This window comes from Brassica napus, chromosome A1 (genome assembly GCF_020379485.1).
Source record: "Brassica napus cultivar Da-Ae chromosome A1, Da-Ae, whole genome shotgun sequence".
Classification (NCBI taxonomy): Eukaryota; Viridiplantae; Streptophyta; class Magnoliopsida; order Brassicales; family Brassicaceae; genus Brassica; species Brassica napus.
This window is the reverse complement of record NC_063434.1, coordinates 25,376,588-25,390,493: the sequence shown is the minus strand read 5'-3', so window position 1 is coordinate 25,390,493 and position 13,906 is coordinate 25,376,588. Positions and strand designations below refer to the sequence as shown.

General features: G+C 25.9%; 1 protein-coding gene and 1 pseudogene across 1 annotated transcript; one reads left to right on the top strand and one right to left on the bottom strand.

Annotated features, from left to right (window-relative positions):
- Positions 1-12,067: 12,067 nt before the first annotated feature.
- LOC106454959 lies at positions 12,068-13,147 on the top strand (annotated as a pseudogene).
- On the bottom strand, positions 12,729-13,738 carry LOC125577323 (pectinesterase inhibitor 2-like). The gene has a single exon (XM_048738703.1). The coding sequence runs from the start codon at positions 13,670-13,672 to the stop codon at positions 13,148-13,150; it is 525 nt and encodes a 174-aa protein (XP_048594660.1). The 5' UTR covers positions 13,673-13,738; the 3' UTR covers positions 12,729-13,147.
- Between the last annotated feature and the right edge of the window lie 168 nt (positions 13,739-13,906).

The window sequence follows — 13,906 nt, the reverse complement described above, 5'->3', positions numbered from 1 at the left end:
CAAGGACACGATATCGTGTTTCCTCTTATTTTTTGCCATTCCAATATCATTTACACAATTAATTTCATATAAACTAGTATTTTAAGACGATTTGTCTTCCATTTTACTCCTACTAGATTTTTTAACCGCGCTACGCACAGATAAAATATTATATGTATTTATCAATTCTAAAAAAATAATGTATAATATTGTATTATATTATTTAAAGAATATAAAATAAGACTACATAACATAAATATATTTTTAAAATTTTTTTTGTGGAAATCATTATGTTGTTTGATTGTTCTACTTGATTCACATATTAATACTATTAAAAGTGAAGGATTCTCAAAAAATCTACCTATGAAAGTTGTTTGGACCCTTTCATTTAATTCATTATTTTTTTGGTCTTACCTTAAACTTAGACTAAAATATGTTACCATATATTTATCTAACAATAATTTATTCAATTCTTTTATTTATTCAAATATCACTTCTAAATCTTAATCATTACTAATTTACTATTATTATATTTACCATTTTGACTTTTAATCATAAAAGCATTGAAACTAATATTTTATATTATCACTTTTATCATATAATATATAATTTAAAGCAAGAAAAATTACACCACATATATGTGTACATTCTAGCTTCCTCTTTCCTTTATAATAACGTAATCATATCATATATAAACTTTTCTACTAAAATCTCATATTATATACTAAACTTTCAACCGTCTATAGTTTGATAGATATTTTCATATTTAAAAATAAGTTTTCTAAAAATATTTCATCAATCATGTTTTTGTACAATAACATTAAAAATCTATATCAAAAGGTTGTTGGACCTGATATGGACGTAATGGGTCCACACCTGTTCGGATATTTAGGATCCTAAGAAAATTTGAAATATCTAAAAAATCTGAAAAATATCTGAAACACAAAAAGTACTTGAAACTCCAAACAAATATTCAAAAAAATTCAAATACCTAAAAATTCAAAATTTGTCACTGAACTGAAAATACCCAATTTTTTTTTTAATTTGAAAATTTACCTGAAATCAAAAACTATAATCGTAAACCAAAAACCTAAAAAAAATTCATAATGCTGGAAACATATTCGAAATATCCAAATATACCTAATAAACACAAACATATTTATGATCGGGTCTAAGGTAGAACCCGGACTCAAACAAAGACATGCGGGTCCAATAAAAAACCCCAATAGGTTATCTTTTCTGGATCTGAACTAAATCTATATTTCCGGGTCGGTTCGGTTTGTTTTTTGATCCGGAAATAATTCTCATGGCTAAAAGAAATTTACGTAAATGTGTACATATAAAATATCAAATAAACTAATTCATAGATTATATAACTGTTAAAAATTATATTTTCGATATAATAAGACTTTGTATTATAATATAATCCAAAAATCCCGCACTTTCCAAGTGCGGGTCAAAATCTAGTTTGCATAGTTATTTGTGATAGATGAATAACAATATTTTTATTATCAGTAAATAATATATATATTTATTATATAATATAAGAAAAATAAAATTATTTACTTTTAAAACAAACTTGTCTCATGTTGGGAACTCGGTTATTGACATATTGTATTCAAAATGAGACATTTTACAGTTATCAATCTTCTTAATAGTCAAGAAAAAAATCTGAATATCAAAACAATATCTCATACGATCTCTTTGTGGAATAACTGCTTTGAAGAAATTGAATTTAGGCATCAAAAAGGACTGAAAATGGATGTGCAGATGTGTTATCTAAGTCAGCTTTACAAAGTACTATTCATAGTTCATATATCATTTATGTTCATCCTATTTTTTTGTCAATTCTTTCTTAAACATCTTGAAATAACTGATGCTAATTAATAATAAACCTTTTGGCTGGCAAAAAAAAAATCAAATTTATCTAATTATCGCTTAATTTGTCTAACTCATATATATATATTTCTCAATTCTAAAAAATAATGTATAATATTGTATTACATTATTTAAAGAATATAAAATAAGACTACATAAAATAAATATATTTTTTAAATTTTATTTGTGGAAATTATTATGTTGTTTGATTGTTGTACTTGATTCACATATTTGCATAGATGAATAACTATATTTTTATTATCAGTAAATAATATATATTTATTATATAATATAAAAAAATGAAATTATTTACTTTTTAAATAAAGTTGTCTCAAGTTTGGGATTCGGTTATAGACATATAATATTCGAAGAAGATATTTTGACAGTTATCAATCTTCTTAATAGTCAAGAAACAAATCTGAATATCAAAACAATATCTCATACGATCTCTTTGTGGAATAACTGCTCTGAAGAAATTGAATTTAAGCATCAAAAATGACTGGAAATGATGTGCATATGTGTTATCTAAGTCAGCTTTACAAAGTACCACTATTCATAGTTCATATATCATTTAAGTCCATCATGTCTTAAACATCTTGAAATAACTGATGCTAATTAATAATAAACTTTTAGCTGGCAAAAAAAATCAAATTTGTCTAATTATCGCTTAAATATTTTATTAATATTGTCTAAGAAGTTTTCAATTGATATCATAGTTTAATTTTTATAAATTTTTTTGTTAATTTTAGAGTTTTTTGTATTTAAGATTTTTTTCCATAATAAGCTTATGTTTCTTTCACATAATATATATATGTCATAAAAATTACCATCAAATCAGTTTTACTTATTTATTATTTTTTTAATGAAAATACATTTTTTAAATAATTTAATTTAAAATAAAATTATATATGAATTTGTTGTATTCTAACAATTTGATTGATTTAATTAATTTGCTTTGGTGGATAACTTAAAAAGTTTTCATATGAATCGGGGAAAGCAAGCTTATGTTGTTATATTATATTTATTTGTGTATGTGGAATCTATATATAATGCTAGTGTAATAAAGAAAGAACATTATTTTTTTGTAACTTAAAAAAGATACATTATTACAATTTAAAATTAATCAAAATTGAATAAAATGGTAATTAAATAAATCTAATTGTTTTTTTATTTTTTTTAATTGGATTCTCATGAAAAGAAATCGATAGATTAAACAAATGTTTTAAAATTTGTTGTGTTATTGCTTTGTCTATAAATTACAAAATTTATTAAATTGATATATTTAATTATTGCACCCTTAAATAATATTTTATTAAGACATTAGAGAACTATGTTTTGAGTTGTTTTGTCAAAATTGTACAAAAATCTATGCTTTTTCATATTTGTCACGAAAATTTATATGTTAAACTTACTTTTACAAAATTCTTAACTTTGTGACGAAAAAAAAAATCTATGTTTTTTCATATTTGTCAATGTTCTCACACTTTCAAAGAATATATTAGCTTAGTCACTTACTTATTTTTTTTTACAAAACAAAGTATCGGAGTCTTGAAAGTTGAATCCATATTATTGTAAATATACATAAGAGTGTGATTACATATTTAGTGATTCTTGTATATGTGTCCAAGAAAGTTTCAATGGGTTAGTGGTATTTGTCCTATATTTATGTCATACTAACCCGGGTTCGATCATTTCCTTTGTATTGTTTTTTCATTTTTTACGAAAAAATAAATGAGATGACGTGGCAATTTCGGATTCTCTGATTGGACGATTTTTTGTACCTACGTGAACACTGTAAGAGAAGCGTATATCCTCCTTTTAGTATAGTATAGATATGTAAGAGAGACTCTAGCCTTCAAAATTCCTTTTCACTAGATGTACTCTTGATTTGAAATCCAAGGGCATTGTTGTATTCCATACCATTTGCTACTTTGTGCGATGGTCCGTTTGGATTGGAAAGTACAACAAAACTCAAACTTACGAAATTCGAATTGTTTTAGAGCGCTTAACATCACAAATTAAGGTTCTTCATCGGCAATAGGTGTAATCTTGTTCATAGCTCCTGATGCGCTTGTTTGTGCAGAGTCTAATGTGATCGTTGCAAGCGTTTTGATATCAGCACCTGATGTCTTTGGGTTTGATTTCATGTAGTTTGTGCAGAAGGATGCGTTTTTTGCTTTCCCGCAAATTGCTTTTATGTCTGCAGGTTTTGCGTTTAAGGAACCAATCATTACAAAAAAGATCAGACAAGATAGTACAAGTACGTACTTGTTCATCATATTTGTTGCCATCTTTGGTTCTTTTTGGTAAAGTATTTATAGATGCTTGCGGTTTATTATATCCACTAGAATTATTAATAAAAGTTCTTGGACAGGATTGTTGCTGTTTATGATTCTTGGTTAGACCACAAGTTCTAATAAAAGATAGAGAAATAACTATGTAGCCTTGGAGATTGCAGGAAGTGTCACAAGGGATCATAGATTACAGTCTTACGTGGGGAACAAGGGTCCAGCATGGTTGGAGTCTAGAATTCAGCAGGAAGCTTTAGCCTAAGCCTGAAGCGAGGAAGATTGCTTGAAGCCTCCAGGCTTTACATCGGCTTATCTTCCCTGTGCCGTGTTATCTTTCTACACTGTTTTGAGTGGTTTATGCTCCTATTGGTAGCTTTATACTTTATGCCTTTTTGTGGTGTTGGTTTTTTTGGACACCTTGTATTTGGTTCAAATATTCAAGTAAGTTATTGTTTGAAATGACAAAAAAAAAGAAAAAAGATATAAGATATTATAATGTGACTATGCGTGTGTATGCATCCATTGGCTTTTAGGTCATTAGACCAGAGTCAATGACATTTAATAGTTTTTTGCCATAGAATCAAAACGTCTAAAGGTCTGGAGAAAACCTTATTCAATGTTACACATTTTTTCAAACATCAAATTGCGTGGATACACGTAAACTGGCATTGTCTGGCCTTCATGCATGGCTTCGCTATATAGTTATACTATCAAATGCGTTAAAAGCTATCTTACTTGCTAACAGGTATTCTCCTCAGAGCTCACAAAAGTCTTTAGCTCCCTCGAGGGCTTTGATGGATCGATAACTCATAACCTGTCGCGCAAGACCTATATGGAATCTGGAGGTTTGGATCAGTGGTGTTTCTCGCTAAGCCTTTTTGTCATCTTTAGGTTCTTGTACCCCAACGAAGTCTTTTGGATGACCATACCGACTAGACCGTGTAAGTCGAGGGTGAACGGTTTTAGGTCAGAGTTCAGCGAAGCGATATAGACGTGTTTGTAAAGTTTTGACGGTGTTGAGCAGAGTTGGTACACTAGTGCCTTTGTTGACTTTGTCAGTCGGAGAAAAGATATTAAGACAAAGGAGTGACCAATAACGAACGAGAAATATTGAGGAAATATCCAAGTGACATGGTAGGTTAATGGTGAAGTACATGCATTGCTTGATGTTGTGCTCTTAGTTCGAAATATGGTGGACGCAGTGCTTTACGCCGTATCATTGGTGTCAACAAAGCTTGCTCCTAAGCCAGGTCTAAACTCTTCCTAATTAACAAAAAAAACTGTATGGAAAACATGTTTCTTGTGATACAAGGAAAAACATTATTGGATGTAGAAGAATAGTTGTGTGTATTCTAATATGTAATGTATATATATTAGATAATAACAGTATATCACCGATAGATAAAATAAGTATAGATGCTTAAAAGATAAAATGAACTACAAAAGAATTGCATTTACTCTGGTTTTGAGAATCAAAATAGAATTAAAACTTAAATATGCGTTCAATTTATTACATCCTTTAGGGTTGTCCAAGAAAAAGGAAAAGAAAAGATAGAAAGCTTTGGGACATTTAAAGCAACATCATCAGGAGTAGTCCGATATGCTTTGCTTTAGGCATGGTGTCACTTTCATTTCCTAGGAACTCGTTTGGCTTTGGCTATGGGTGTCACTTTCGTTTCCTTGACGCTTATTGCAGAGATGACCTCCGGTTCATGCATGGTAAAGCTCACACATAATTAAAAAGAACTCTAACTCGAAACATAAGATATATATATACTCTCTCTGTTCTCAAAAATATAATATGTTTATGTAGAAACACACATATTAAGAAAACAACTTTTTATTAAGAAAATATCATTAAAACTATAAAACTAATGGTATTCAACCAATTATAAAATAGACTATTAAAATATGACTGGATACACATTTTTTAATAAAGTAAAAATTACCTAGAAAAATGAAAACATCTTATATATTAGAATATCAAAATTATGTAAAACATTTATATTTAGGAACTGAAGAAACTTAAGCAGTCTTTTAAACATGCAATTTTTGATACAAGAGAATAATCCTTGTGTGAGATTTAGGTGTTGATTGTTTGAACTAGTTTTTAGTTTTAGTTTTTGGTTTTTAGATTTTGGTTTTAGTTTTTAGATTTTGGTTTTTGATTTTTAAGTTTTTGTTTTGGTTTTCAGTTTTTGATTTTGGTTTCTAGCTTTTGGTTTTGGTTTTTAATTTTGCAGTATTTTTAGTTTTTTAAAAGATGATTGAGACATTCTTTAAGCAAAAAATAGCAATAAAATATATAGAAATTACAAACAAAATCTATCAAAAACAGTGATTTTTAATTAAAAATAAAAATACATTAAAATGTTTTAAAATTATTTTATTTTAAGTATTATATTAGAACAAAAAATAAAAATATCTATAAATTATGCAAAATTAAAATATTAAAATTTTGAAACTATGTATAAATTTTCTTTATAAATTACTTTTATTTTTTTAATCTTGAATTGCTATTTTTCTTAAATTACTATAATATTTTTAGTTACTAAAACATTTTCTATTTTTTATAATTTTAGTTATTTTGAATGTGTTATAATTGTTATAATTATTCAATAATTTTATTTATAGAAATAGATAACTAATTCTTTGCAATTACTTATACTATATATAAATACCTAAATTATTTTACAGATATAAAATACAAATAATTATTTTACATTATTATTTAAATGATATTTTATGTACAAAAAGAAACAAATTCGTTTTTTCCTTTAAAAACCCACAAAAGTTGGTTTTTGGTTTTTATTCATAAGTTGTTTAAAACTTTGAAAAACTAGTTTCCCTAAATTTTAGGGAATCTATTTGTTAAAAAACTTGATTGGCAAATCAAATGGTTTTTACAAAAACTAAAACTAAAATCTAAAACTTGATTGGAGAAAAAATAGTTTTTGAGAAAACAAAAACCAGAAACTAAAACAAAAACCAGAAACAATCATCACCTTAAACATTCCGTTAAACATTCCGTTTCAAGCTAAGGAACAAAGTGGGAAATCTATGAAACTAAGGTGATGATTGTTTCACTAGTTTTTGGTTTTAGTTTCTGGCTTTTAGATTTTAGTTTTTGATTTTAGTTTCTAGTTTTAGTTTTTAGATTTTGATTTTGATTTTCGTTTTTAGTTTTTAGTTTTAGTTTTTGGTTTTTGATTTGTGTATTTTAGGTTAAAATTTATTTTTCGAAATTACTGTTTTGTTTTTATAAAATGAGATGATTTATTTTAAGACAATACAAAAAAATACTAATAAAATTATTGAAATTTATATTAAAATGTAGAAAATATCAATAAAATTTTAAAATTATCATTAAAATATATCAAAATACTATGATTGAGAAAATCTAAAAAGAATCAACACAAAATGGTTTTCAGAGTTTTTATTTTTAGTTATTAGTTTTTAGATTTTTATTTTTATATTTATGTTTAATTTGATTTTGATTTTTTTTGAATTATTTTTCAGTTTTATGAATTTTATAGCAATAAAATAAATCATAAATAAACTATGTAAAAGTTTATATTTTATTATTAAAATGTATTAAAATATTATGTCTGTTATTTGAAAAATATATTAAATTGTTTTTTAATTATTGAATTTTTGTAAAAAAGAAATATTTTCCTACTGATTAAATTTTTTAATATAAAAATAATACAATAAAATATGTAAGAAAAGAGTGTAGAGTTTAACAAACATATACATCTAAGTAGTGTTAATATATTGTATTTATATATTTACCAAAAAGTAGTACTCGTGCATATCTTCAAAAGCCAACAAAACAAGGATTTTGGTTTTTCATCGAAAAGTTAGTTAAACATCTGAAATCTAGTTTCCCTATTTTTTAGGAAATCTCCTTTGTTAAAATCTTGATTGGCAATAATATAAGTTTTAGTTTCCCTAAATTGTAGGGAATCACTTTTTTAGAAATCTTGATTGGACAAAAATGTAGATTTTGAAAAACAAAAACCAAAAACCAATGTAGAAACTGCAAACAATCAACGCCTAAGTTGCTGATGTTTAGTTTCTTAGTAACTACTCTTCTCTATATGCATCCAGTGCAAATATAAAGTCTTTGAGTAACATCATTAATTAGAACAAAGAAAAGCAAGAAATAAACTTAATTAATAGTATATTGGGAAAATTGTTTTTTTAGAGCAAACCAATAGTAACTATGTCTCTTTATACTAATCTATACTACTTTATGTCCCATTAGACTATTTTTTTTCAAAATGGCAGTAATACCCTTAAAATTGTAATTTTTATTCCTTTTTCGTTTTTTTTTATTTTTTTGTTCCTTTTTCGTTTTTTTATTTTTTTTTTAAAAAAAATCGATTTTTTTTCAAAATATAAAAGTGAATATTCCCAAATATTTTGTTTCCATATTTTTAGGAACTGATTTCTTATCCGTAGAATACAACTAATATGTAGAAATCGGTTTCTACAGTTTTTTAGAATTATAGTAATGTTTAGATTTTGATTTCTACATGTTTTAGATTTATAGTAAATCTGTAGAAGTCGGTTTCTACGTGTTTTAGATTTATATTAATGTGTAGATTTTGATTTCTAAAGATTTTAGAACGATAGGTTAAGCGCGGAATGTGTATTCTAAATATTTTTAGAATACTCCTATTTACGTAGATCACATATTCTAAACATTGTAGATTCAATGAAAAAAGTGGATTTCGTTTTCTACTTCGTAGAATGTCATTTCTTCTTTATTTAGAACATAATATGAAATTTATAATTTTAACTTTTTATAACTGGAAAAAATATCACTAAGTTCATATAGGTATTTTATCAAAAGTTACTATTTTTCCAATTTTTTTTGTTTGTAAATCTATTTATTAAATTTATTTTCAAAAATATTAAAGGGTGTTATAGAAAAATATGACACAAAATATAGATTAGTCTAAAGGGACATAGTTACCATTTTTTTGCTCTAAAAAAACAGTTTTCCCTATTATATTTGACTAACTGATCCTTCCTTGTATATTCGTTTCCTTTTGCCTTTGGGCGTACTCTTCTTTAAAATGTGAACTGGACTTGGAACCTAGTTCAGGAGATGTGGCCATGATCCCTCTATAATCCCTTCACCATAGACATATCTACGTATCTTCTCTCCGATAATACAAATGCTGGTACACTCTTATCACTATCATCCTTAATTTGTTATGATGTTTCTGTCGATCTCTTTCCTTTTTGTTGTATCAGATCATGCATATGACTAAACGATCATGAGTATTTGCTTGTTTTCTTTTATGGTTTGAGTACTTTGTGGTCTCTTAATCTCTTGTATGTTTTAATCAATAATGCCAAGAAACTAGGTTCTTGATTGTATTTATTAGATTTAACTAGATACTAGATCTTGACCCGCACGACCGTGCGGATGTTCTTTAACAAGTAAAATATTTTAGATTATGCAATAAAATATATCAATAAATTAATATAATTTGGCTTTATATATTTTTTAATTTTATAATAATATTTGTGTGGCGTATAATATTATTATTATAAAATTTATATTTTTGTGACAAAAATTATTTTGAAAACATTATTATGTAACAATACTGATTTACATAATTTTTGTTTTATTTCTGAATTTGAAACATATGTAGAAACTAAATTAAGTTGAAACCTACATAATAGAAAATTTGGCATATAGTTATTACTTAAACTAATTTAGTATAGTTGTTTAAATAATAAACTGAATTTTTTTTAACTTAAGGGAATACACATAAGTTAATAATAGTAGAATAAAGTCTTATATATACGATATGAATAAAGATCAAATGTTTCATCTATGAAAAAAGGTGTAAATTAGTTGTATAACATGGTAAAAATATTTAAAAGTGTGATTTCTAATTGGTCTAAATTAAAAAATCACCTATGAAATAAGTCATAATTTTTGTGCTAAATTGATAAGAATTTTTATTTTTGAATTAGAAATTAAAATGAATATTTCTTTTTTAAATCATCTTTTAAAATACGTCTTAAATTTAATTTTGAAAAATAAATCAATTTAAAATTGTTATTATCGTTAAAATATTATTAAAAGTATTTATATTATTTGTTTTTTAAATCAAAACTAAACTAAAACTTAGTTTCTAATTATACTTTGTGATAATTAAAAATTTAATTAAAAAATTTCGAAAATATATTTAAAAAGATCCTAAAAGATATTTGAAACATTTTGTTAGACATTTCTTTAAGATATTTATTAGTATTTCAAATAGAAATAAAGATATTAAAAGATATTATAATTAAGTTAAATTTAATAAATTTTCTTAAGATGGTCCAAATAAAAAAATCATACATGAAAGAAGTCATGTCTTCTGTTTTGATACAAAATATTATTAATAGTATTTTATATAATTATTAATTTTTTACAATCAAAACAAAACTAAAATTTAGTTTCTAATTATACTTTGTGATAATTAAAAATTAATTTACAAAATTCAAAAATATATTTTAAAAAGATTTTAAAAGATATTTAAAAGATTTTGTTAGACATTTCTTTAAGATATTTATTAGTATTTCAAATAAAAATAAAGATATTAAAAGATATTATAATTAAGTTATGTAAAATTTAATAAATTTTCTTAGGATGGTCCAAATAAAAAAAATCATACATGAAAAAAATCATGACTTTTTGTTTGATATAAAATATTATTAAAAGTATTTTATATAATTATTAATTTGTTTTACAATCAAAACTAAACTAAATTTAGTTTCTATTTATACTTTGTGATAATTAAATATTTAATTAACAAATTTCGAAAATATATTTTAAAAAGATTCTAAAAGATATTTGAAAGATTTTGTTAGATATTTCTTCAAGATATTTATGAGTAATTTAAATAAACATAAAATTATTAAAAAAATTATAATTAAGTTATGTAAAATTTAATAATTTTTCTTAGGATGGTCCAAATAAAAAAATCATACATGAAAGAAGTCATGACTTATGTTTTAATATATAAGATTTTTATCCAAAAACCCAAACTACCTGATTTTTTTCTAAAACCCCTGAATTATCCGAAAATACTAACCTAATTAATAGAAATTATCTAAAAAATTGAAACCAAAGAAGAACCTTATCGAGAACCGAATGAATGCTCAAACTTTTAAAATATACTAAAAATATTAATGTATTATTTTTAAATAAATAAATATTCTAAAAATACTATTTAAACCGAATTATTCAAATATTTTATTTGAAATATTATAAATTATTTGAATTTCCCAAATTTTATCCAAAATATTAGAACCGCCAAATCTTTTCTAAAAACCTCAGATTTTTTGAATTTTTATCCAAATTAACAGAATTTTTAAAATATAGTTTAAATATCTAAAATTATTAATTATAGATATCTTAAAATACTACTTATAAATTGATTATGAATATTTTCTAAACGAAATACGATAAATTATCTGAATCACCTGTTTTTTCGGAAAGCCCGAATCAATGGGATTTAACTCAAATTAACAAAAATTATTCAAAAAATGAGAACTGAACAAATAAATAAATGGGATACCTAGTTTTTTTTAAATATAGTGTTTTTTAAATATAGTTGATATATCTAAAAATATTAATTATTCTTAGTTTTAAATAACCAAATATTCTATAAATACTATTTATAAACCAAATTAATAGAAAATTTTATTTGAAATATTATAAATTATTCAAATTACATGATATTTTATTTGAGAAACCCAGGCTGTCTTAATTTTTTTTAAAAAACTGATTTATCCGAAACAAAAAATTACCATGTGCATGTGTTGTTTTATGAGCTTATTTGCCGAATAACCAAAAACAGAGTAATTAGATTTTTAGTAAGAGGTTAGAGAGAGATATGAAGAAAAATAAAGAGAGAGAGATAGTGTTTTTGGTTAGATAGTTGATTTGTGTTTTTTTTTTACGGTTATAGGGTGCCAATTTCCTTGTTTTATTTGTGCCTTGATATTTTTTTTTGATACGGCAAGTTTAGAACGTTTTATTAATAAAGTCTTATGTAGATCAGATCTTGACCGTCCATTTTAATAATCTGCGACATATATTTGGAGAGAGAGAGCACTGAGCATCGCAGGGAGAAAATGGAGGAAGCAAAGGGACCAGTGAAGCACGTTCTGCTTGCCAAGTTCAAAGATGACGTAACCCAAGAGAAGATCGATGAACTTATCAAAGGTTACGCTAATCTCGTCAATCTCATCGAACTATGAAAGCTTTCCAATGGTAACTTCTTCTGCTTTTGATCTGATTGTTATTACTGTTATGACTTATGAGCGCACGTTTATCCCCAAAACGAAAGATATAAATTGAATCCTTAGGGATTAATCTTATCATCTATCAATAATATGATTTTAGATAAGGTTAAAACCAAACTGAATGAGTCTTGTCTTTACTGATTTTCATTGATTCTGTCCTAAGAATTAAATTAATGTATTAAAATATAATAATTTTGTAGGGGAAAAGATGTGAGCATAGAGAATCTGCATCAAGGTTTCACACATATTTTTGAATCCACATTTGATAGCAAAGAAGCTGTAGCTGAGTACGTTGCTCATCCTCTTCACGTTGAGTTCGCCAACATGTTCCTTGGCAGCTTGGATAAAGTGTTGGTTATAGACTACAAGCCTACCTCTGTTTAGATTCATCATCTTATGATCTATTTTTTTTTTTTTAAATAAAGTATGTTCCTTTTGAGGAATAATGGCCTTTTGTTTGCTTGTGTTGTCATAATGTTTCTGCTGATCTCTTTCTTTTTTGTTGTATCAGACAATGTGTGTTTTCTTTTATGGTTTGAGTACTTGTGGTTTCTTAATTTCTTATATTTTTAATCAATAATGCTAATAGAACAACAAATAGGGAAGAAAATAGGTTCTTGATTGTGTCTATGTAATATACATGTATAACTGTTTGATGTAATCGCAAGCCCTTTCTTTAATCACATCATGTTGGAGATGACAAGAATAATGCCACAAACATTCTGAAAATCACCTGTGTCCTTCACAACTGAAGGATCAGGTTTGACGTTCGACAAGCCATCTTGACATGTTGTATAACCTTCCATAGCTGCTGAGACCTTGATGTTCAGCCCTGGACCATCTCCTGACGTTAGGCTCGTATTAGCTTCATCGAGACTGCTGATTGTATTCTTGTACTGCTCCACGCACGAGGTGTATCCTTTCTTCAAAGCAGGGTTAGTTTCTTTCGTGGCAAGAGACTGAATCTTCGTCAAAGCTATTGATGCGCTTGTTTGTGCAGAGCCGAGGGTGATCGTTGCAAGCGTTTTAATATCAGCACCTGAAATCTTTGGGTTTGATTTCATGTAGTTTGTGCAGAAGGATGGGTTTTTTGCTTTACCGCAGATTACTTTTATGTCTGCAGGTTTTGCGTTTGAGGAACCAATCATTACAAAAAACATCAAACAAGATACAAGAACGTTGTTCACAATGTATGTTGTTGCCATCTTTGGTTCTTTTTGGTAAAGTTATTGTCCCTGAGGTTAAATATTTATAGACGCTTGCGATTGATTGCTTCCACTAGAACTATTAATACAATTTCTTGGACAGGATTGTTGTTGTATCTGATTCTTAGTTAAACCACAAGTTCTAAGGAATGATAGAGAAAAAGTTTGCTATTTTTAGAAATAATGTTGAGATAAGTTATCTGACCACAAGTTCTAATATAAGACATTGCAATT

Bases quoted from the DNA above. Each gene is read 5' to 3' on its own strand.
- LOC125577323 (XM_048738703.1), bottom strand. From the start codon at position 13,672: ATGGCAACAACATACATTGTGAACAACGTTCTTGTATCTTGTTTGATG.